We start from the raw sequence: 23,904 nt of genomic DNA, 5'->3' as shown, positions 1-23,904 counted from the left end.
GAAATGGGTGCCTCAATGTAATGCTGTAGGTCTTAGGTTATTCAGATTTGAACTTTTACCCCGCGCTTGAGATTGACTCATGCGTCAGGCAGTTATATAAATAATAGGGCTGATAAGAAGATAGCCGAGGCTCCATTTGAATAAACAGCTTCCTTTAGGGTGGAAATCACCTGTGATTGGAGGTGAAGAGCTGACTGCAGAGCTGGGTTGCAGGCAATGGTCTGGGAAGGAAGGTTCCCTCAGATATAATGGGGGCTCTTAGCTAAAAGGGACCATGAAAGCTCTTTGGGGGCCGGTGAGTTTCTTACAGTCCAGCTGGGAAGAAGTTCAAAATCAGCTTGACACGCCTGCAGTGCCTGCAATGAGCTCTGCTGTTGACTCACTCGTGGTTTCAGGGGGACATTTTTCTCTCTCACTTGTGGGTGGATGTCCACAGCTAAGATCGGAAGAACAGAGGGGCAAAAGAGATGAGGGGGATGAAATCTGTCACTTCTCTCCTTCCCCCGCCACCCTCACCTGCTCTCTCTCACCTGGACTAACGTCCACCACTGGCCATTCCTGCCTCCTTCCCATCCTCTACCCAGGCCAGCCATAGCGAATGCTTAAAAACACAATTCTAACCACATGGCTCCTACTTAAATGGCCTCCAGCTGCTCCTAAGACAAACACCAAATCCTTAACCTGTGGCTCAACAATTCCACTCCTGCTATAAACCCGAAATAACTGACACAGGCATTCAAGCAAAACTTGTACACCCGTGTTCACAGCAGCACTACTCACAATAGCCAAAAGGCAGAAAACCATGCAGATGTCCATCAATGATGAATGGAGAAACAAACGTGGTCTACCCATACAATGAAATATTTATTCAGCCACACAAAGGAGTGAAGTGCTGATACACCATACAGTGTGGATGAACCTTGAAAACATTGTGCTAAGCGAAAGAAACCACGCACAAAAGGCCACATATTGTATGATTCCACTTATATGCTATCCAGAGTTGGCAAATGCATACGGACAGAGAGCGGGTTAGTGGCTGCCTGGGAGGAGGGCTGGGGGGAGAAGGGGATGAAAATGTTTTGGAACTAAATAGTGGTGATGGTTGCACAATACCGCAGATGTACTAAATGCCACTGAACTGTACACTTAGAAATGGTTAAGATGGTAAATTTTATGCCATGCGAATTTTGCCACAATTAAAAAAATCATCCTTGGGGCCGGTCCCGTGGCCAAGTGGTTGAGTTCGCGTGCTCTGCTTCAGTGGATCCTGGGATCCTGGGCTCTTGCAGAACAGGAGTCCCTGGGGGCTATGCCCCCTCTATGTTGTCAAGTTCTACTCTTTGTTGCATCCTCTGTCATGTCTAAGAGAGAAGAGGAACTTAGCAGTTACTGGTGGATCGATTCATTCCTAACTCACTTCATTGCCGTCACACCAACGGCACAGGAATATTCTCAGACTTTCGCATCACGAGGATCCTTCCTCCAGTTTCCCTATTTCCATCTCCAACACATTTCTTTAGTGCTCTCTTGTTCTCTTGCCACTGTTCAGAGGGAAGGCGTTTTCCCAAAGGAAAAAAAGGTTATAAATGGTGATTCAGTTCCTGAACTCCCCCACAAGCTTTACGTAACCCATAAGGTACTTAAAACCTTATAAACTACTCATACATGAGTTAAATGGGCTTTTGTGAGCTTGACTTGTACCCAACCTACCGTTTATAACAGAGCTCTATAGGAAAATTTGCTGGGAGCTCAAAAAAGGCATAAATGTTTTGTATTCTAAAAATGCTGTTGGAATTTGGCCCTCTTCTTCCATTGATGGGATGTTGGTCGATGAATATGGTTAACCCTCTTCTGAGATGCATTAAGGGAGAAGGAGCCAGATTGAGCTTGGAATTCCGGCGACGGGGAGAACGCAGTGGGCCTTGCTGGGCTTGTAGGTGATGATGTTGTCTCCAAGATGGCCTTCATAGGGGGGAAAAGGCCCTCTGTGGGTCTCCTTCCCTCCATCTCTCCTTGCACACTGTAGTACCTGGCTCTGTGCTGGGCTGTGTTCTGGAGACCCTTTCAGGAGGATGGCTCAAGGCTCTTCAGAAGCTGAGCAGAGCCATTCTGGCTTCATTTTCTCAATATCACAAGTCTCCGTTGATGCTGCGCCTACTACATACAGAGCCCACAGTGTGCTATGCGAGAGTGTAGAGCGAGGTTTCTCACCTTCTCAATGCTCCTGACATCTTGAAACAGATGCTTCTTTGTAAAGGGGGCTGGCCTGTGTGTTATAGGAGGTTTAGCAGCATCCCTGGCCCCTTTGCAGTAGATGTTGGTAGCCTGTCCCCAGTTGTGACAACCAAAACTAGCAACAGATCTTGCCAATGCCCCCTGGGAGACCAGGTCACACCCAATTGAGAGCCCTTGGTCTGGGGAAATAGGAGGGACATTCCCTTCCCCAGGTGGCTGCAGCCTTTTCTGGAACACAGAACTCATGCCCATCTGGTGGGAGAATCCCCCAGCAGGGCCAGGACCTGACACAGGTGGGTGGGCCCTGCCTGGACTCTGGCTTTGGCTGGGACACCCCACTACTGCCTGCATGGTAAAATGTGCCTGGGATGGGGTGGGTGTGTGCATCTTCTTGGAAGGCTCTGGAGCCAACCACAGTTCCATTTCCCCAAAGCTCTGCCCGGACAGCCTCACTCGGGCTTTGGGTGAGCCCACCTTCCCTGCCTGAGCCCGGCCTCCCCACACCCAGCTGCTGCCTGTGGGGGTGGACTGATGAGGTTCCCATTGCCCAGGGTTGCTCATGCCGTTTGGGGCAGATAATCCTTCCTCTTCCTAAGCTGCAGAGGTCTCTTCATCAGGTTCACCTCCTTCAGACACAGTTTAGATGTGGGACTTATAACTGTATTTCTCTGTATCAGTGGTCCTCAAAGTGTGGCTTCTGGCAGCATCAACATCACCTGTTAAAATGTAAATTCTCGGCCCCCCTCCAGGCTGCGGAACTGGGTGCTTTGGGGGTGGTCCCGGCAGTCTGTGTTCTGACAAACCCTCTGGGTGGTTCTGATGCACTCTCAAGTTTGACGTAAGGACGCAGGAAGAAGAAAGCAGAGACTAAAAAGACTGATTACTCATGGCAGGGAGGGAGTTGGGACCCGGCTGGTAGCCTCTTCTCTTTTACTCTAAAGTGTTACTTTCCTGGCTTGGCTCATTATACTCTGGTTCATACATTGTTAACATTAGGGGAATCTGGATGAGGGGGACACAGGGACTCTTTGTACTATTTTTGCAACTTTTCTGTAAATCTAGAATTATTTCCAGGTAAAAAGTAAAAAAGAAAATACAGAGTACCTGGCACATAGTATGGACTCTCTAAATATTTGGTGAATGATTAAATTTGTATATTAAAATATTTAACAAGTCTTGAAGGAAAGGAACCTATTTAACTTTAGGGGAAAAAAATGAATAAAGACATTCTCCCACATAACCACAATATGGCTATCCCACCCAAGCCATGTAACTTTGATATAATAAATTATCTAATAGACTGACCCTATTCAGCTTTCCTAATCATCCCCAATGTCCTTTATAGATTGGTTTGTTTATCTTGGAGTTGCGTTTCGTTGTCTCGTCTCCTTCCTCCTCTTTCGTGGAAAGCAGCGTCCCTGCCTTTCTGTCTTGGATGACGCTGACATTTTGGAAGAGCCCCGAGACCCGGCTGTTGTCCATGGGATGCAGTGGAGACCATCTCAGCAAACTCCTGTTCACACGGGATGGTTCTACTTGGATTGTTTCTGAACTCCCGTGTCTCTGAGTGGCTGTTCAGGTGGGGACCAAGCAGCTGTCGACGTCATTAAGCTTCCTTAGCCATGTAGTAGACACTGGCCCTTCCTTTCTCCTCCGTTTATGCTCATTTGGAGTCGCTGGTTATGCCCTCCCCTCACTTTGAACTGCACAGCTCAGTTACCCCTCAGAGAGAGTACAAGGGCCAGAGGTGAGAGTGTTTAATTGGCTTCCTCCCACGAGAGCGGAGATTTCTCGCTCCTCAGGCATGCCCCCTCGGGGGCATCCACTGGAGCCAACTGAGATCTACATATAATAGTGAAGGAATTCTTTGCAGTTGCTGACTTGATGGAGAGAAAAGGACACAAGACAGGTGTCAGCAGCCAGCCATTCATTTGAAAATACTGGGAACCTTTTTTTGTTTTAAAGATCATTAAACAGCATTAATATTTTAAGCAAACGGGGATCTTTTACCATGTTTGTGTTAGGTCCCCCTGCTCCCCACAGTGGAAAATTGGTAATAGATGACTTCATGGAGTGAAATGTTGTTCAGAAGCACAGGCTACCCCTCATACTCTGAGACTACAGGTGGATCCACCCTCTACACTGTTTCTGTAGGAGTGCAGTGGGCAGCACTGGACACATGGGTGAAGCCCTTGAGTTCTGGAATCAGCAGATCTGAGCTGGAATTTCAGCTCTGCTACTTATGGGCTGATGAACTTGGGAGAGATATTTAACCCTCTCGCAGCCTCAGTTTCTTCATCTATAAAATGGGTTGATAACATTTCCTGCACAGGGTAGTTGCCAGAGCAAAATGAGATGATGCATGAACAGCACTTAGCATTGGACCTGCACTGAGCAAGCCTACTGAGCTTGCTATGGTTGCTGTTAGCCAGGTGCCTCTGCAACCAGCACCCGGCATTTCTGGAAGAAGTGACTCTGATTAGGGTGGCCGCTTTGCCCACCATGTTGGTGTCATTAGTAGCTGTGCAAATCAGCAGGCAGAGAACCTTCCAGCTGATGGTTATCCCAGCCCATCACACTGGCATTGGCTTCACGGACGTGCATCCCGCACTCCCCCTCAGCTGTCTATATCGAGAAGCCAAGAAAACACAGTCAATTCCCAGCAGCAAAGCTCTGAGTCCCCAGCTAGCTAGACAGCAAGCCCAAAAATACACAGCACAAGGAAGGAAAAGCTTTCTTTTGTGTTAGATTTCTTTCCAGCGTCTTGCCTGGTTTTCTTCAGGTCCGGTCTGCACTCAGAGGCAGGGGCCTGTGGCTTTCAATGCTTTTCGGCTTCAGAAGGGAAAGCAGGGGTCTCCTGGATGCAGTGTGTTGAGTCCTGGGCAGGTGCTGTTGTTGGGGGCGAGGGGCCGGGGCTGGGCCTCAGGGCCAGAACTTCCTGTGTCTTGCTCCTGCCTCTTCACCAGCACCTTAAGAAAAGTCTAAAGAATGACGATGAAAGATGAGCAGACACCCTACCCGTAAGGTCTTCACTCGCCTTCCTTTGCTCCTTGCAAGCATCCCCTGTTGCTCGCAGGACATTGACTCTAAAGCTCCCTGTTGCAGCTGAGCCCTCCTGGGCTCCAAGTTGTCTTGGCCATCAAGCCACTGACTTCACCTGCTGTGAAGATGCTACAGACCCTCCCCTTTCCCTGCCTGCACTGCCTATCTTGGCTCCACTGGAGAGAGAGCAGGAAGTTCAGAGCCCCTGAAACCCATTTCATTTGCAAAGGAATACCGTTCCTCTTCATGCGGAGCCCAGGCTGGTTGTGTCAAACAACGGACTACACACTACAGACCACATACAACAGACTACAGCTTTCTCTCCCCGGCCAGGGAGGGAAGGGAGCACGTTCTAACTGTATGCAAATCGCCAGCAGTTTCTCACCAGCCCTCACGGCTCCCTGCTCAGTTTGCATGAGGCACACAGTTCAGTTACTCTCCCTGAAGGAGGAGGAGGAGCAGGTGGTGTTCAGCTTTGAACTCCGTCCACATGCCCCAAGGGTAAGTGAAGGTATAGTTCAGTCTGAACAAGGGAGTGGAGGAAAAAAACCTCCCTGTTCTCTAAGTTTTGCATTGGCCAGGAGCCAGGCAGAGAGAGCAGTGTGACGGAGACTGCAGTCAAAGACTATTGAGAGCGTATGTTATTCAGCAGCAGAGCATTCAGCTTCGAGGATCGTGCCCAGAAGATTGTTTTGCGGGTGGAAAAGAAAGGAGCCTTTCAGCCCCTCTCATTTGGCCTGCACTGCAGTTTCACTGAGCAGCCGTTTTGGAGTTTCCTCTTGGATTGGTTTATGCTGTCCAGATGTGCACAATGTGATGGTTTTGTTTTTTGGCTTTCCAGATGTGCACGGACAGGAAAATGAGCTTGGGCAAAGCCGGAGGTCTCTCTCTGTAGCCCCTGGAATCTGGAGACCCCATAATGCCGTTGTTGTTTAGGAATCACAAAGCTTGGGATCTGGGAAAGAGCTTAGGGGTCGCCCAGTTTAACCTCCTTATTTTAGAGCTAAAGACACTGAGGCCCAGGGACTTGTGACATGCTCTCCGCTGATGGATTCCATGCAGCTAGGAGCAGACAAGACATCAGCCTTGCTGGAATTCACGTATCTGTATGCACGCCTGTTTCATCGCTGTGTCCACCTGGCACTCTTCTAGGTGCTTGGGACACATCTGTGAACAGACAAAGATTTCTCGCTTGTTCTGATGCCATGTCAGACATGGGGGACAAAATGAATAATAAACAAAAGATGACTACGTTACATAGTAGGTTAGAAAGTAAGAATTACTACCAAAAGAAGAAGAAGGAAAATAGAGTAGGGTTAAGGGGGAATGGGAGGCTGGGTGGTTTACTTTTTTTTTTTTTTTTTTTTGCAGAAGATTAGCCTTGAGCTAACTACTGCCAATCCTCCTCTTTTTGCTGAGGAAGACTGGCCCTGAGCTAACATCCGTGCCCGTTTTCCTCTACTTTATACATGGGACGCCTACCACAGCATGGCTTTTGCCAAGCGGTGTCATGTCCGCACCCGGGATCCGAACCGGCAAACCCAGGGCTGCCGAGAAGCAGAACGTGCAAACTTAACCACTGCGCCACCAGGCCGGCCCCTGGTTTACAGTTTTTGCTAAGGGGGTGGGAGTAGATTTCATTGAGAAGGGGACTTTCTTAGTTATCTATTGCTGGCGACCAAAATAGCTCCAAGTTTGGTGGCTCCCATCAGTAAACGTGATCTCCTGTTTTCTGTGGGCTAGGAATTCCAGAGCAGCTTTGCTGAGTGGTCCCTGCTCAGGGTCTCTCCTGAGGTTTCAGCCTGGGCTGCACTCATCGGAAGGCTGCACTGGAGCTGGGGGATCCACTTCCAAGATGGCTCCCTCACATAACTGTTGGCCGGAAGCCTCAGTTCCTTGTCACATGGGTGCCTCCATGTGGCTGCTGGAGAGTCCTCACAACATGGCAGCTGGCTTCCCCCAGAGCTAGTGTTCAAGAGAGACAAACAGAAGCCACAATATCTTCTATGACCTGGCCTTGGAAAAGTCATATGACCTAGTCTTGAAAGAGGTGAAGAAGTGAGACAGAGATACCTGAGAAGGAATGTTCCAGTAGAAGTGCCCTAAGGTGGGAGTAACCAAGCATGTTTGAGGAAGAGCGTGGAGTCTAGATGGCTGGAGTGGAAGGAGCCAGAGGAAGAGCAATAGAAGAAGAGGTCAGGGAAAGAACAGAGGGTGGGTACGTGTAGGTCACTGCAGGCCAGGGCAAGGACTTGAACTCTGCCTCTGAGTGAAACAGGTGGCCACACCCATGTTTTGAGCAGAAGAGCAACATAAGCAGACCCAGCAGATGTGCAGAGATTAGGCTATGGGGACAAGGGGAGAAGCAAAGAGGCCAATCGGGAGGCTGTCACTGTGAACCAGGGAGGCACTGGTGGAGGCTCCTACCTGGGCACTGCAGTGGTGGCGGGAAGAGTCTCTGGACTCTGGACGGATTTTGAGGACAGACCCTGCAGGATTCCCTGTTGGATGGTGCGTGAGGTGTGATAGAGACAGTAGCCAAGATGACACTGGGTTTATGGGCTTCCTTCCCTGGAACGCTCACTGGCCACTCTTTCGCTCTGCCTTCTGTGGTTTTATATAAAGAGATGAGGTGTGGAGAAGGGCCTGGAAGCCAGCTCCAGTTCCCTCGTGTCAGGGACCCATGCTGTGTTCTAAGGTTTGTCCCTCACCCTGTGTTGGCCTTGGTTACTGCATCTACAGAAATGAGCTTACCCTCCTAAGTGAGAGAAGGAATCAATGTTTACAGAGGCGCTTAAAGCTCTTCAGAAGAAAGGGCCAAAATGCTGGAACATTCTTTGGTGGTTTGCAATGGTATTTTGCGTGCTGGAGGACTAAATGTTTTTGTTGCAACCCCTCCCCTAAGATGTTGACCCTGCAGAAGGACTGACTGAAGCATTCAGGGAGTAAGAACCTGGAGTGAAAGGAGACGTCAGGAGGCATGAACTGAGGAATTACCCTATACCTTAGATCCAGCCCTAGGGTCTAAGGGAACTCTCCACATGCCGGGTTGGCAGGGGATGAGAACACCAAGCCCACCTCATCCACACCCTCACGGGATCCGCTGCTGGGGTCTGCACAGCCGCCTGGACCATGCACATCAAGTTCAAAAGCAGGCACTGCCAAGCTGTGCTGTTAGAAGTGAAGACAGTGAGTCTTCTTGGGGCCAAGGCAGTGATGAGCAGGGAGCCCAGGCTTGGGGGGCCCCCGGGGTGCTGGTAACGTTTCTTGATCTGGGTGTGGGTTTCGTGAAATTCATCAATTAGCGGATAAGAAGGCATAGCTTAGTTTTGTCTGGTTCAGGACTTTAGGTAAATAAAATCACAGCGTTTACTGTTTTGTGTCCAGCTTCTTTCGCTCAGATTTTGTCTCTGAGATGCCTCATCCTGTTGCACGTAGCTGTAAATCATTCATTCCCATTGCAGAGCACAGAATTCCGTGGTGTGAATGGAATGGGAACACAATGTATTTATTCCTTCTCTCCTTGACGGGGATTTGGTTCGTTTCCAGCTTGGGGCATATCGATAGGGCTACCATGGACCTCCTAGTCTTTTCATGAACCTGTAAGCACATTGCTCTTGGGTGTATACTCCCTGGTGCTTTTTAAGTGGCACAAGGCAGCCTCTTCCCTGGCCGATGTGTAGGATGGATTTAGTTGCTGGGAGACTGAGCAGGTCGAGATCCCCCAGGCATCCCTCGGGGCGTCCGAGAGCCCTTGGATATTTGGGAGTCTTCTCTACTTTTCAGCAAGGAGAGGTGTCCAGTGGTGGCCTGAATCACCCTTGGACACCACCCTGCCTTGTGGCTGGGGCCCTTCCCTGCCCACTGTGGGGAAGGCGGCAGACTTTAAGAGAAACGATGGGTCATCCCATCTTTCCAGCCTGTGGCAATAAGCCTCCCAGAACTGAAAGAAGGCTGAGGGAAGATCCCTTGCGTGCTAAGCCAGCTGCTCAGAGCAGGTAGGGCCAGGCAGCCCTGCGGGGAGCATCCAGTCCCTTCCCACCTGCAGCCTCATCAGACACCTTGACAGACAGCTGGTGATGTCATCACCAAGCCCGAACAATCAGGCTTTTCACGGCAGGGCGATAACAATCAAAACAGTGTGTAAGGGCCCGCGACGCAAGAGCACACACGCTCACCGCACATGGGAGGAGCCGAGGGCCGAGGTGAAGCGGGGCCTGTCAGGAATGTGCCATTCTCCTCTCATCCTCCATTGGCCAGAGGACACAGCCTGGAGAGCCAGGCTGCAAGGTTCAAGCACACTTACTTGCCAGTTTCCAGAGAAACCATGACTCTCTCCACCACCTCCCCCGGGACGCCTCGCCTCCAACCCCACAACTCAGCACTACACTGAGCAATAACCTGTGGTGGGGTTGAAGCAGGAATGTCCCATTGCACAACTCCAGGGGGCACCACTCACTGAGAACACAACATGTGAGGTGCCCCTGAAATTGCACAACACTGAGGTTCCAACGCTATGGCCTTTGGAATGAGGGAGCAGAGACCTGGGGTTCTTGAGTGTTACTTTTACTTTGAACCCCAGGAATCCGTCTTGCCCCAGCTAAGGTCCCTGGAAGATCGGTTCCATGGAGCCTAGAAGTTCTCAGATAAGATGCATGAGATCAGATGTTCGCCTTGCTTGGTCTGAGCAGTTTCTGCTGTTTGGATGTTTGCTGAGAAAGCAAGCTCACCTAAGTTTTGCTTGCTCTAGGTCAGTGGGTCTCCACCGGGGGTAATTTTGCCCCCCAAGGGGACATTTCGCCATGTCTGGAGACACTTTTGGTTGTCAGGACTGGAAGGATGCCACTGGCACCTAGTGGGTGGAGGCCAGGGATGCTGCTAAACATCCTACAGTGCACAGGACAGGCGCCCACAACAGAGAATGAACCAGCCCCAAATGTCAGTAATGGCAAGGCTGAGAAACCCTGCTATCCATGAGATGCTCAGAGCTCGTTAACCCTGGAGGTCTCTGGGTAACGTCTCCCCTGCTCCGCCCCGCTCTCCCTGTCTCCTAGAGCCAGCCAGAACCTCTGCTCACCAGGAGAGTGAGCATAAGGCAGCACCCGCTCCTCTGCTGGGGATTGGAGCCCAAGTAACCATCTTTCTCTACGATGGTTCGATGGGTCTGCATGAGGCCCAGAGGGCCCAAAGCATGTAGAGTAGTGGTTAAGAGTCCCCATCTGTAAAATGGGGATAATAATGGTAGAAAATACTTAAGAGGTGGTTGAGAGGGCCAAGCATGTAGCTACAAGTAAAATGCTTACAACCACACCTGACACTTACTAACACTCAATAAATGGCAGAGATGATTATCATCATTTTTATTCTAGCCCGAGGCCTGTAGGCTCCCTCTGATGGGCGTGGTGATGAAAGATGGGCTGGTTTCGGCCGCAGGTTGTTGCAATGGGGTCTGTGGTGCCCTGTGTTGCTCCCGGCACATGCCCTGTGCTGCTGCTGACACACACTGAAGGCCCGAGACGTTCTTAAGTGAAAGGTTTGAGTGGAGACAGCTAAGAAGTGGATTTCAAGGGAACCCCCTCCACACGTCTCTTTCAGTACAGGGGTCTACCTCCCGAAGAGGGATGGAGAGCCCTGGGACGGAATCCAGACCCTTGGCGTTGGGAGGACCCCTGGGGCGGGGCTGGGACGTTGAACACTCAGGTTTTTCCCTGAAAAACCAGCAGACTCAGCTGCCTGTGAGTCTTTCTCATCCGCAGGAGAGATTTTTTAGACAACGATGTCTAGGAGAGATGGGCTTTGACTTGGGGAGGGGGAGAGAAGGAAGACCTGGAACTCCCTGCCCTGCCCTCTCACACCTTTCTTACTCCCTTCCTTCTTCTCGCATAAAATGCATTTCCCCATCACTGTCTATTATAATGAGCCCCATCCTTCAAAGCCCTTCCTGAATGTCGCTTTCTCCATGAAGGTTTCCGGGATCGTCTTTCTCTGCCAGAATCCTTCTCCCCCTGTGCTTTGTGCTTCTCTTCTGGCCCTTGGCACGTCCTGTGCTGTCCTGTAGTTACCTGTATGCAGCTCTGTTAGATGGTAACCTCCTTGAAGATGGGGGCCCTTCCAAACATCTTCATGTGTGGCTTAAGTCCTCATACGTGGCCAGGGCTTAGCAGTGAATCCTGGAGTCACTCCTGAAAAGGGGCGCCCAGCTGGCTATCGGTTGCTATTTCTGGCCTTGGTTCTGACCAGGAGGTCACAGAATCAAGAAGGTTGAGGAGCATGAGTTTGAGAAGAAATTCTTGTGAGGTTGGGAAGGTCACTGGACTGTGAGGAATGGGGGCCCTGAGTGTCTGTCTCAGGGCTGCCTCGTTCAGGAACCTTGGGCAATTTTAACAGTCGCTGCCGTTTAAGGAACACCCACTCTTGACTGAGCTGTGCCCAGCACTTCACAGTGATTATTCCCCGTTGGCAGAAGAACCCTGAAAATGGGGGAGTTCTTTGCCCATTTAACAGACAAAGTGAAGGCCAAGTTTCTTGTGGCTTGCACTCTGTCACAAGAGTGCACCTGTGGGTCTCACCCAGGTCTGTCTGGCTCACCACTACATGTCCCATCGCCTGCAAAGACCTTGAGCTTCTCTGCCCTATTGTTTTCTGCCTGAACAATGAAGGTGCCCACCAAGGGGCCTCCAAGGGTGCTTGTGGTCTGAGTGAGTGAGTGAGTGTTCTCTGACTTTTAACTCTGGGGGCTGAGTGGGAACAGGATGCCCAAGATAAGAGGGCAGCCCGCAGGGAAACAGGGTCAGGCCTCTGGGGGCCTCCAGGCCTCTAAGAAAAAGCAGAAGCAACTGCCCACTGGGCTGGCCTTTCTTCCTGTTGCCCACCTCTTGGGATTCTCGGTGTTGGAAGATAGGGCCAGGAGGGCTCTCTCACCCAGCAGCCTGGAGGGCGAGTATTGTACCTGAGAGGCCCTCGGCCCTCCGCCTCTACCCGGCTGGCAGAGCCAGGACAGAGGGAGGCAGTGGAAAAGCACCCTCGGCCTCTTTGCTTCTGCTCGTGCATCTAGATGGAGAGGCAAGCCCATGAATGCGTACCTTTTCCCTGCCTGCACCTCCTTGGCTCCCCTCATGGACCTGGCCCACTCCTTCTGCAGGGAGTCAATATTTGTGAATGAGCCCAGCACCTTCCCCACCCCAGGGGTTTCCGGCTGCTTCCTGGCCCTAAGCAGCCTGAATTGCCCCTTTGTGTCCCAGCCCCAGGCAGAGAGCAAAGCGTCTGCTGCTGTCACTGAAGGGAGGCCATCTCTCCTGCCCCTGCTGCCCAGCCAGCCCCTGGGCGTCACTGGGCTGGGCTGGAGATGAGCGGCCCACGCGGACTGACCTGACACCCAAGGGACTAGTGAGAGATGGAGCGGTCGGAATGAGGATTAGTCCATCAGAAGCGTCGGATAAGGCCTTTTTAGAAAAACATCTGCTCGGCTTCCAGGATTCTGTGTACATCCTCTGTGGCAAATTAAAATTCTCACCCAGACTTGCCTCTGCCACCTGCCAGGTTTCTGGGTGCTTCCAGGGATGACCAACTCATCCCCGTTGGCCCGGGACTGTCTCTGTTTCAACACTGACTGTTCAGTGTCCCAGGAGCCCTCTGAGTCCTGGGCAAACATGGGCAGTTGGGCCCCCCAGCTCCCCTCACAAAGCTCAGACTGCATTCAGAGAATCCTGACTCCTTAACCTATTTGCTCACACTGCCGATGAGAGAGCTCTGAGGGTGAACCATGGCTGCTCACCTCCTCCCCAGGTCAGAGAGGGAGGGTGATGTTTGCTCATCTTCCTTCCTGCCATTCTCTCTTCCACCTTGGCATTAATAAAATCAAAGTCCTAGGAAATGAACCTTAAAAACAGCCCTCATTTCCCCTAATGCTGGACAGGGCCTGTCCCTTCCCAGCAAATTCAGATTCCTAAGGGGAAGGAAAAGAGAAGTCTGGACATGCCAAACCAAATCCAGCTCCTGCCCAGAGGCAACCCTCCCAGACAGACAGACAGACCCTGGGCTCATCTTCCTGGGAGAGGCCTCTCCAGGCTGCTCTTGTCCCTACAGGTGCCACAGCCCCCAGGAGTCACCTCCCCACCCCGTGACACCCTGCCCTGTAACCCTTCCTCCCCCCTCCCCCCCTCCTCTCCCTCTGTCCTCCTCTGTTCCTGATCTCCCCATCAATGGCCTTTCCCGGCCCTTCACACAGGATCCCCTCCCTGGGTGGGGCCTGGGTGACAGGTCACCATGAGGCTTGGCTTGTCAGTGAAGGGCAGGGACACTGTCAGGGGACAGCCTGTGGTTTCTTTTCTTAAAGACTCCTTCGTTCCCGCTTCCCTCTCCTTGCCACTCATTTGCTGTGGTCCAGACTGGTAATGGCATCTTTGTGCTTCCGCCGGGAGGAACCAAACACAAGAAGACAGCAGCTTCAGTGTCTTCTGAAGGCGAAGGGCTTGGGTTTTTCCCCTTGCTTTTGAATCCTGCCTGGAATCTTCACAGCCCATCCTGGAAAGGAAACTCTGATTTGGGCTGTCCCTTCCCAAAGTAGACAGTGGAGGGAGTGGCACACAAGCCCCACTGCCTCGGGAGGCCACAGGCAGGCAGAGAGTGTCCATTAGTGTGGAGGCCGTGCGAGAACAGTAGGGCTGCAGGAGGGGGTGAGGGCTTCTGGGGCTTCCTCCACGCCCCAGTGCCCTGTAGCAGGCGTACTTGTCCTTCTTTCACGGTGTCCTGTCCCTGCCAGCCAGTCTAGGCCCCTACTGCTCCCGAGTCAGCTGCGAGCTTGTGCTTCCGGGGGACCAGCCCTGCCAACCTGAGCCCTGTTTCCCTTCTGCTCCTCGCACCTAGACACACAGTGGCCATTATTCCCGATCACTCTTGTTGAGACGTCCCGTCTCCCCAGGACCCTCTGCTTTGACGCTCCAGAATCCCTTCCAGGACTTCCCAGCTCAAGCCTGAGACACAGAAAGCACCCAGTCTGCAGGCTGCACGACACATTCACAAGTGGCTGCTGGTGTCCTTGGCTCCCAGCTGGGCAGCCTCTACAATGCTCCTCAGTGAGTGTCCCCTCCTCAGTGAGTGTCCCGATAGCAGACAGCACGGAGGAGTTCTTGAGTTGGAGACGGGCGTGGCCACCATCCTCCTCCCCTCCCCTTTGATGACTTCTTAAGTCAGTGGTGTTCAACACGGTCAGCACATTCTTAAAATCTGCAGACCCCGGGGCTTGACACCACACGATTAACCGGAATCTCCTGGGTAGGGCCCAGACACTGGCATTTGCTAAAGTTCCCTGGTGACTGGAATGTGCAGCCAGGGCTGAGAGCTCTGGTTTAATTCATGGTCCTGAGCTGATGCAAGCGGTGAAGTGAAGCAGAGGGCGTGGAGTGGACGGAGCCCCTCCACTGGGTCACCCCCACCTGGTTGACATCTAACATGTGCATGGCACACAGCAGAGGAAGGGAACATGGTGGGCCAGTGGGGGGGGGGGGGTGTGAGGGGGTGAGTGTGTATGTGTGTGCGTGTATACAGGAGAGCCAAGTTAAGAAGGTGGGAAAGGCAGAGAAGCTGTGGTCCAACCTTGCTGTGCGTTGAGGAGCCCGGGAGCACTCAGGAGAGACTCTGAGATGGCCCAGTGAGGCGGCGCCCTGCCCAGAACGACCTGGCAGGATCCCCAGGGCGCGGCACCTGGTTGGGCTGGAAGCCCCATGCTGGAGCCAGGGCAGGGCAGCGGGAGCCCAGCCTGCCAGGGATAGAAGAATGGGCTTTCTGTGCTGCTTATCAGGACGGTGGCTCCCGGACAGGATGTGGAGGAAGCTTCCACAGCCCGCCCGGCGGCCGGCTGCAGTCAGCGCCCAGGCATGGTGAGGACTTTGGACAGGGAGCCCCACCTCTGACTTGCTGGTGACATTGGGTGGCAACTCTGCGGTTAGGCCTGGGGTAGATCACGCCTGTGAACATGGAGGGACCGTGACAGCTGTGGGCAGTGAGCCAGCCACGTAGTGCTATTTCTACATCAGACAAGGGGCACAAAAGCTGCTCCAACACCTTGACTTTCCTCATTGAAAGAAACCTTGGACTTGGGGCTTTGCCAAAGGTCAAGAAAGCTCATTGTATTCACCCCACGATTTGCAGGTGGTGAGGGGATACTGAAAAAGTTTGGAGGAAAAGGACCCCGCCATGAGGGTCTGTTGGAGAAGGCAGGGCAAGGGCTAATGACATATTGGCAGGAATTTGCCCTTAAGCTTCATTTCTTCAGCAGAAGGATATCTCAAATGTCCCCTGCCCCTGGAATATAGGAGCTCAGGGTCAGCTTGGGCTATGAAAGTGATAGCAGAAGCCTCTAGAAAAAGCTGAATTTCTGCCCAGCGCTGGTGGGAGCATGCTCGTCAGGGTCCTATACCTTGAGCAGGGCTGGACAATGGGTCCAAAGCTGGGTCTGGATTCCTACACCAGACCCAAGAGGTGAGAAGAGGTGAGACTCGACTCCGTTCCCAAACCCGGCTCCCAAGACCACTCTCATCCCCGTCCCTGAACAACAGAGGGAGATCTTGACCCTTCTATCCTGCCTGATAGACTGGCTGAAAATGATGGTTAGGGACTCAGAAAAGGAGGAGAGCCAGGCTGGCCCAGCAGAGCCCCCTACCAAGCACACGTACATACCTAAAAGGCCAAGAAACAGAACGACAGCTTTTTCCTGAAAATCACAAGCCAGATTTCTTTTTGGACCCTATCTAATTTCTCCTCCTCTCACTCTCCCCTGTTAAGCTGGGACAGATCCGGGCTGCCTTGGAGAATGTGTTGGCCAAGGTTGACTGCCAGCCCTTGACTAGCAGAGATATTTCTGAGACCCAGCTGCCTGGCACAGATTTTAAGGGTCACCCAGCGGCGACCCCCAGGGCTCTCTATCCATTGCAGCTTTCCATACTCAGAAATGGAGGGGAACTCTCTGGGCTCATCAAGGTGTCCTGTAAACCCTCCCAGGAGCTCTCGTCCCCTCTGTGCCAAGGGGAGGATCTGGTCTCCAGGTGGTTCCTGGGGCTCAGTGGGGATGGAGCCTGAAGGTGACCAGAGAAAGGATGCCAGCCCAGGAGGAACAAGAGTCCGGGCCTCCTAGGAGTTTCTGTGCACCTGACCAGGCTGACCAGCTTGCAGGAGCCCAGGATCAGAAAGACCTTCAGGTGGCACAGTGGTTCTCCAAGGAGCGACCTTACGAGTGACGTAAATATCTCACAGAAGTATCAACAAGAGGAAATGAATGCCCGCTGGTGGGGATTCCAGCAGAGAGGGGCCAAAGTCAGACTTCTAAGTCAGAGCTGCTTGAAGCAGGACTTTCTAAAGGAGTGAGCTGTGATGCAGGGTGGAAAGTATTTGGAGCCTGACTTGGAAAGGGGACCTGTGAGTTCTTGGAAAGGCCCCCCGCTGGCCCCATTCTGCTTCCTGGAACTAAGTCAGCCCTCTTGTTAACACTGACTGTCCTACACTCCCATCCTGTCGCCCCTTCTATCACCAGCTCACACTGAAACCTCTGTGACAACACTCTCCCCACCCCACAACAGACATTGATTAGGTCTTTACTGCACACCAGCTCCTCTGTGCTAAGGGCTCCAGAGAGACCATCCAGGTTATCACCCGGGCAACTCTGTGACTGCGGAGCAGAAGCGGGATTGTTCTTCAGATTTCACAGTTGGGGAAATGGAAGGTGGCACAGCCAACAAATCAGGGGTCCAGGATTTGAACCTGAGAAGTCTGACTGCAAAGCCCAAACTTAAACTCCCACATGCATGGCGGCGAGCTCCTAAGTAGGATGGGGCACTCAAGGCCCTGGGTCTCTGGTTCCATCTCGTCAGATCCTTCCATAGCTCCTGGGTCAGCAAATTATACCCCATGGGCCTAATCCGGCCCACCACCTATTTTTGTAAATAAAGTTTTATTGGAACACGGCCACACTCATTTGTCTACATATTGGCTGCTTTCCCACTGCAATGACAAAATGGAGTAGTGGCAACAGAGACCCAGTAAAATATGTACTATCTGGGCCTGTTCAGGAAAAGTTTGCTGCCTTCTGGATCGTGGAATGTCTGAGCCCCTCTTTGTCTAAGAAGTAAGAGGAGAGAGCTGCCTTAGATGATGCAGCCGGGAAGCGAGGGAAAGGTCAGCAGACACGAACAATTCAGCTTCCTCAAAATAGTTTGCAGCGTGCATGGTGAGGGTTCTTAATTTATACGTGTGCCTTGTCTCCCTGGGGGTCACATACTGCATTTGCAGACATCTCGTTCTGTTTTTCCTCCCTTTGATCTCTGATACCTGGTCTGTGTGCGAAGCAGTCTCTCAAGGCTTGGCTCCAACTGGTTGACCATTTCACACAGCTCAGTGTCCAACACAGGCAGGGAGAGAGGACTGCAGTGAGCCCCACAGGGGCCCAAAGAAGTCAAAGAAGTGTAGCACCAGTGCCAGAGCCGCACAGAGAGCCGGGGGGGAGCCAAGCCCAGACCCAGGAGATCTGCATCACCTTGAGATTCTGCATCAGTCCTTCCTTGTCCCATTTCTGAAGTTGCTTTTGGATAAAGTGTGATATACCCATCTCCATGCCAGGAGCGAATGGAAACCAAAATGTATCGAGCACTTCATCCTTGCTAGGAACTTATAGGCATTAGGTCTCTGGGTCACACGGCAAGCCTTCGTGGTAGACGTCATCATCCCCTTGTAGCCCCTTCCATGTTATTTATGAGGATCTGAGGCAGAGAAGGCCAAATGGTGTGTGCATAGTTGTACAGCTAAGTGGCAGAACTCAGCTCATGCTAACACCCAGCTGGCATGTTCTCTGCTATATTGTAGCACGTAAAGATCAAGCATCGCAGGGGACCAAGGACAGCACGAGTGGCTGGAGGGTGTGTGTCCCCCACTCCCTCTCCTCATGCTCTCCACCAACACGCATGCCCTAACCTTTCTCCTTCCTCCACCTGTCACAGGTCTCACCTGGGTCTCTCACACCAAAGGATGGTGTTGGGCCTAGGCCTGGGGCCCCTGTGTGTGGGGGGGGCTCCGTTCCAGACAGCCGCATTCATGTGCCTTCTTGGTCTTTCAGGAATTTAGCCATTGGAATTGGGATCCAGAATTTCCCAGAGGGCCTTGCTGTCAGCCTCCCCTTGCGAGGGGCCGGCTTCTCCACCTGGAGAGCCTTCTGGTAAGTGCTCCAGAGTGTCAGCTGCCAAAGGCCAGGGTCTCTGATATGAAGCTCAGAGCGGTCCTCCATGCGGGCTTCTTTCTTCAGGAACAGCTTCTCCTGACCTGAATCTGAATCTGTATCAGAAGCGAATCTGGAGCTTCTGGTACAACGCTAACAACCTGGTTGAAACTTCACCCCCAAGGCTGGGAGGAACCTCAAGAAACTCATCTCTTGACCTTCAACCTTTACACAAACCAGCCCAAATGGCCATGTTTCCTATTTCAAAACTGTTCCAGGGGCAGCCACACCATGCCCATTCAGTGTCAGGTTTCTCCCTGTTGGGTAGGAACAACCAAGGTCAACCTTGTGTCTACTCTAAATGTTACATGCCTTAACCCAGGCTCCTATTACGGTGGCCTGCCCCTGAGAGTCATTACCTTAGCTCCTGTCATAACGCTTGTCAATGTGAAGACCAGGATTATGTCAATAGGGTCTTGGGAGAGGAGGCCCATTGCACTCATGCCTCCTGTTTCCATAGTCCCCAGGGGCTTTCTAGTCTATTCCTTAATTTTACCTTTTCAGTGACGTGTAAGATGAGTCCCCCATCTTCAGAGGAGGGAACCATGGCTCAGAGTGTCAGTCAGGTGACCAGCTCAAGTCACCTGGCCTATCAGGAGAGACTCCAAATCTCACCTTCTGCCCCTCAACTCAGGACTCCGAGCCCCAGAACACCGCGATGTGAAAACAGTCACCACTCTAGAGTGGATGGTCAGAGCATTTAAAAGGGCTGCTAATAACAACAATTTAAAAATACCTTTCATTTTATAGGGACTTATGACTTACAAGTTCTTGCACATACGTAGATTGTGCTATTTCCACCCTCCGCTACCTCTTTCTCCATTGTTGGAGTCTGTGGAATAGCGGATTTGGGTGAGGGCAGGGCAAGATGACCCTAGAGATGTTTTTCAAGTGTGAGTTGCATGACCCCGCAAGGCCTGTCATTTCATACAGTAGAGGCCCCACGGCAGAGGAGGGACGGGAACCGGGCATTTGTGGTCAGTGTCCAGACCCTGAGATTAAACTTTTCTTTAATTCTCACTCCAGTCTGGGCTTGACGTCATACCCACTTTTTCCTGAGGTGACAAAGCCGAGGCCAGGAATCGTACACACTAAGGAGCTGCAAGTCCCCTGGCCTGTGCACGCGAGCCTGGGAGCCAGGCAGCACGGCCCTGCAGAGGGTTCTCCAGCACCAACAGTGTCTCCTGCACGCCAGCCTTCTGCTCCTGGCCGGGGAGAAGCAGGGCGGGGTCGGAGTTCACAGTCCTGTCCTTTCATCTGGGGAGGCTGGGCGGGACGATGTCCCTTACCCCATTTTACAGATGGAGAAATGGAGGCTCAGAGGTGGGTATATCTTGCCAAATGCCCATAGCAAGGGACAGTGGGGACGATGTCCCAACTCCTTGCCTATTGGCATTCAACCTGCAGCAGGTGTCTTTTGCCAGTGGGCCTCAGCTGTGGGGTTCAGATACCAGCTTATCTCCTGCTTTCTCAATTCTCAGTGCTCCTGTGGCCTGCTGTTTTAATCAGGGCTCATTTGATTTCAAGCAACAGAGACCCACTCTCGCTAGCTCAAATAAAGGGATTTTTTAAAAGGAGAAATCTCACCTTAATCCAGGATGGAGGCAGTGGGGACAGGCCCTCAATCTACACAAGGCCAGGTAGGGTACACCTCTTCAGCACGGGTGGATGGGTACAGCTCCTTCAGAAGGGCTGAATTTGTGGCCTGAACCCCCAAATATGCCAAACACAAGTGTCCTTGGAAAACATCCATACCGCTTTTAATCGGTGTCCTATTGTTCAAAAGACAACTAGGCATCAATTGCTGAATGGATATTTAACGTGTGCTGTATCCATACAAGGGGACAGTATTCCATCATAAAGGAATGGATACTGATACATGTGACAACATTATGCTAATGCTTGAAAACATTATGCTAAGTGAAATCAGCCAATAAAAAGGATACACATTGAATGATTCCATTCTGGATATGAAATATCCAGAAGAGGCAGATCCAGAGAGACAGAAATTAGATTAGTGTTGGCCAGGGGCTGGGAGGAGGGAGGCATGGGGAGGGGTTTCTTGTTGGGGTGATGACAATGTTCTGGAATTAGATAGTGGTGATGGTTGCACAAGCTTGTGAATATATTAGAAACCAGTGAACTGTACACGTTCAGTGGGTGTGCCAGATGCCATTTTTTTACTTTAAAAAGACAATGGAGGAAACGTAGAACTCTAACAAAGCACCTTGGAGGGGAGGTGTCGACTGTAACCGTGGAACAGGGAGTCGGGGAAGGAGAGGAGCTGGTTAAGAAAACAACGGGAGCTCTTTCAGCGCCGTGCCAGGTATCGCGTGGAAGAAGACGCATCCCTTTTCTAGAGTTGAGTCAGCAGTCAGAGCATGTCGAGTGTCTGCCTGCCTCTCCCCAAGGTCACACGTGTCTCTGTTCTCTCCGTAGGTACGGGCAGCTAAGCGGCATGGTGGAGCCTCTGGCCGGGGTCTTCGGGGCCTTTGCCGTGGTGCTGGCTAAGCCCATCCTGCCCTACGCTCTGGCCTTTGCTGCTGGTGCCATGGTCTATGTGGTCATGGACGACATCATCCCCGAGGCTCAGATCAGGTTGGAGAGCTTCCCCTCCCTCACCTGTCGCTGTCCCCAGCCCAGGCCGGGCCCCAGCCTCGGATCTGCCCTTTGTTCATTTGCCACTCCTTTCTTTCCTTCCACCCCTTCCTGCCCCTTCCCCACCCCCTCCTCAAATGTGCTCTCTGATACAGAAAGAGAGAGGAGGAATGGGCACATGGGTGGAGAGACAGATGAGGTGATATTAGGCCGTGGCATATGCGCCCCTGAAGTCTACAGACCCTGAAGAGCAGACTATTATTTTTGTATATCCTCTCTCTTCTTCTCTCTCTCTCTCTCTCAGGCTCTCGATTTTTCTGGGGCTGGAATGAGGGGAAAGATGAGCTCTGAAATGTTAACCAAAGCTATACATCCATGTTTTCTCATTGTCTAGCTACAGGCCAGGTACCGGGGGGGAGGGGGGCTTTCTTCCTCGTTTCATTGTGGTTTTTATAGCAGAATGATTTTGAGGCTGCATTAAATAATATCTTCAAGAAAAAATTGCTACTTTTTATTGCTCCAGCATGGATTCCAGAGCCATGTTGGGTGACCTCGGCAAGTCACTTACTTGTCAGTGCCTCAGTTTCCCCACCAGTAAAATGGGAATAATAGTACTACTGACCTCATGTGGTTATCCTGTGGGATTACATGAGTTAATCAGTTTGCCTGGCATATAGTAATCCCCAATAAATGTTATTGGTCATTGTTATTATCATTAGTAGTGGTAGTATTCTGTTTTCTATTGGAATTGGACGTTACAGAGGTTTCAGCCTGTGTCCCAGAGTGCATTAAGGTCTTCCTTTTCTTTTCCTTCCTTCCTAGTGGTAATGGGAAGCTGGCATCCTGGGCCTCCATCCTGGGATTCGTGGTGATGATGTCACTGGACGTTGGCCTGGGCTAGTGCTGGAGTGCTCCGGACCCCAGGAAGGGCAGCACGTGGAAACTACAACGGTCGGCTTCTATGGGACCACATGCCTCTTTCTTCACGTTAAAACATTTTTCCTTTCTCTCCTTTTCATCTCATTATCCTGATTGAATCTGATTATAATATGACAATTTTTACTTTTCTTTTGAGAGAGATGTTGGTTTTTTTTGGAATTTCAAGGTGTCATGGAACTATGGATCTTTGCTGGGTCACTCAGTGGACTCTTTCTTCAGTGGGATTACCAAGGACACGCAGGTCAGGAAAATCTCCGCTTTTGTACCTTCATTCTCCCTCGCTTGACTCAATGGCAACTCCTCAAGGTCACCTACAGAAGCAAGCTACCAAGAGAGAAGTCGCCTAAGCATTTTTGCCTGGTGACTCAGAGCACAATGGCCAGGACATCTTGTGGTCTGTCCCTCCTGATCTGTCACCATTGGTCCTCTACCCATCTAGACCAGAACTGGAGCATCGCGGACAGAGCAAGTACTTTCCAAGGCCCAGCCAGCCCAAGGGGCAATTTACCTTCTCATACCTCCCCCAGGGAGATGCTTCTGGGAGAGGGTACAGCAAAGGGAAGAAAATAAGCTAGTCTTTCTCTCTCTCCCTTTAAGGCAAAGATTGACACTATTGCAGTTAAGGGAATCAGGACAACTGTGACTATGCAGGGAGCCTGTGACAACAGGACAGAGTGTGGCTTTGATCTCTATGGATTCCAAGAGCAAAGTGGCTTGTCATCATGTCCAAATCCCCTAGATGTTTATTTTGATCAGTTTATAGCCTTCATTTTTCTAAGAGACTTGGGGACACCAGCAAACTGCTAGAACCCAAACCCTTCATTTACTTATGGAGGGAGCCACTTAAGCTAATTTGGCTGAATGAAAGATGTTTGGAATCTGCAGTAGGTCCTTCTCCGTTGACCATTTGGTAACTTGTAACCTGACCCAGAACTCTGAAGCTGCAGCAGTCTTTGCTGGAGTTTGATGGGAAAACTTAGGATTAGAAAGGAAGAAGGGATAGGAAAACAAAAAAAAAACGGGGGGAGAGATTTTTTCCATTTCCCTTTTAAAGTAAACTTTAGCCAAGTGACCGTTCTGAAATGACCCTAAAGAATGACTTGAACTAGACTGGAAGCGAATCTACTCCTTCAAACACACAGCTTCTCCAACAGGGGTGATATAACACGTCTGCTTCAAACACGGTAAGGCCTGCCATCCTCACTGGTCGAAGGAGCACATGGGACCTTGACTCGGCTCCACTGGCAAGGCAGGCCGCCCACGAGCCAGGTATTCAGGCACTGTGTTATCAACGCCTGCCCTGAGTTTACAGGTTTAATTGCTTCCAAGGGTGAATGCCCTGCTCTGTGAATGCTCTAAGACCCCGAAGGCCCACCCTTTGCTGAGTCTATGTATGTTCTTCCGAAGCACTGATGATCAAAACTGAAGACACATTCAGAGGTTTGATTGGTTGAGATGAATTGGTTTGGTGGTTGGTGTTTGTGTATTTTTATGTCTTTGTATGTAGTTCTGCGTAATGCACACTTCTTTCTGATGGACAAGACCTCATACTGTGATCAATATCAATAAAAGGGATATTGTCGTGGATGACCTGTGCTGTGTTAGTCCTTCGTAAAGCTGCTTCTTTCCAGGGTTGATAATATATAAGAGCTAACTAAACTTAGTCCTAACATCTCCTCTGCCCAACACCAGGAGGAGCAAAAGAAAGAGTTGAGATGAGAAGGGCTAGCAAGATTCAAGGTTGCAAACGACAGCATCCCACCCAAGCTTGCTTAGACAAAGAACTTAATGGGAGGCAATGCGAAGGCTCACAGGATCTTAGGAGAATC

At 51.3% G+C, this 23,904-nt stretch overlaps 1 protein-coding gene across 5 annotated transcripts in view; it reads left to right on the top strand.

Moving 5' to 3' along the window:
* Positions 1-23,662, top strand: part of SLC39A11 (solute carrier family 39 member 11) — a 339,059-nt gene extending 315,397 nt beyond the window's left edge. For 2 of the 5 annotated variants that reach the window (XM_046676895.1, XM_046676894.1), the window contains exons 8-10: positions 18,380-18,478; positions 20,978-21,136; positions 21,959-23,662. In XM_046676895.1, coding sequence (XP_046532851.1) covers positions 18,380-18,478; positions 20,978-21,136; positions 21,959-22,037 — 337 coding nt within the window. In that variant the 3' untranslated portion in view covers positions 22,038-23,662. Of the gene's footprint in view, positions 1-18,379; positions 18,479-19,564; positions 20,094-20,977; positions 21,137-21,958 lie in introns of those variants that run through there. The other 3 variants (XM_046676893.1, XM_046676892.1, XM_046676896.1) reach the window with 2 other exon arrangements.
* The last annotated feature ends 242 nt before the right edge of the window (positions 23,663-23,904 follow it).

The sequence above is a fragment of the Equus quagga genome, chromosome 11, assembly GCF_021613505.1.
Source record: "Equus quagga isolate Etosha38 chromosome 11, UCLA_HA_Equagga_1.0, whole genome shotgun sequence".
In the NCBI taxonomy this organism is placed as follows: domain Eukaryota; kingdom Metazoa; phylum Chordata; class Mammalia; order Perissodactyla; family Equidae; genus Equus; species Equus quagga.
This window is presented reverse-complemented; position numbering and strand designations above follow the sequence as displayed.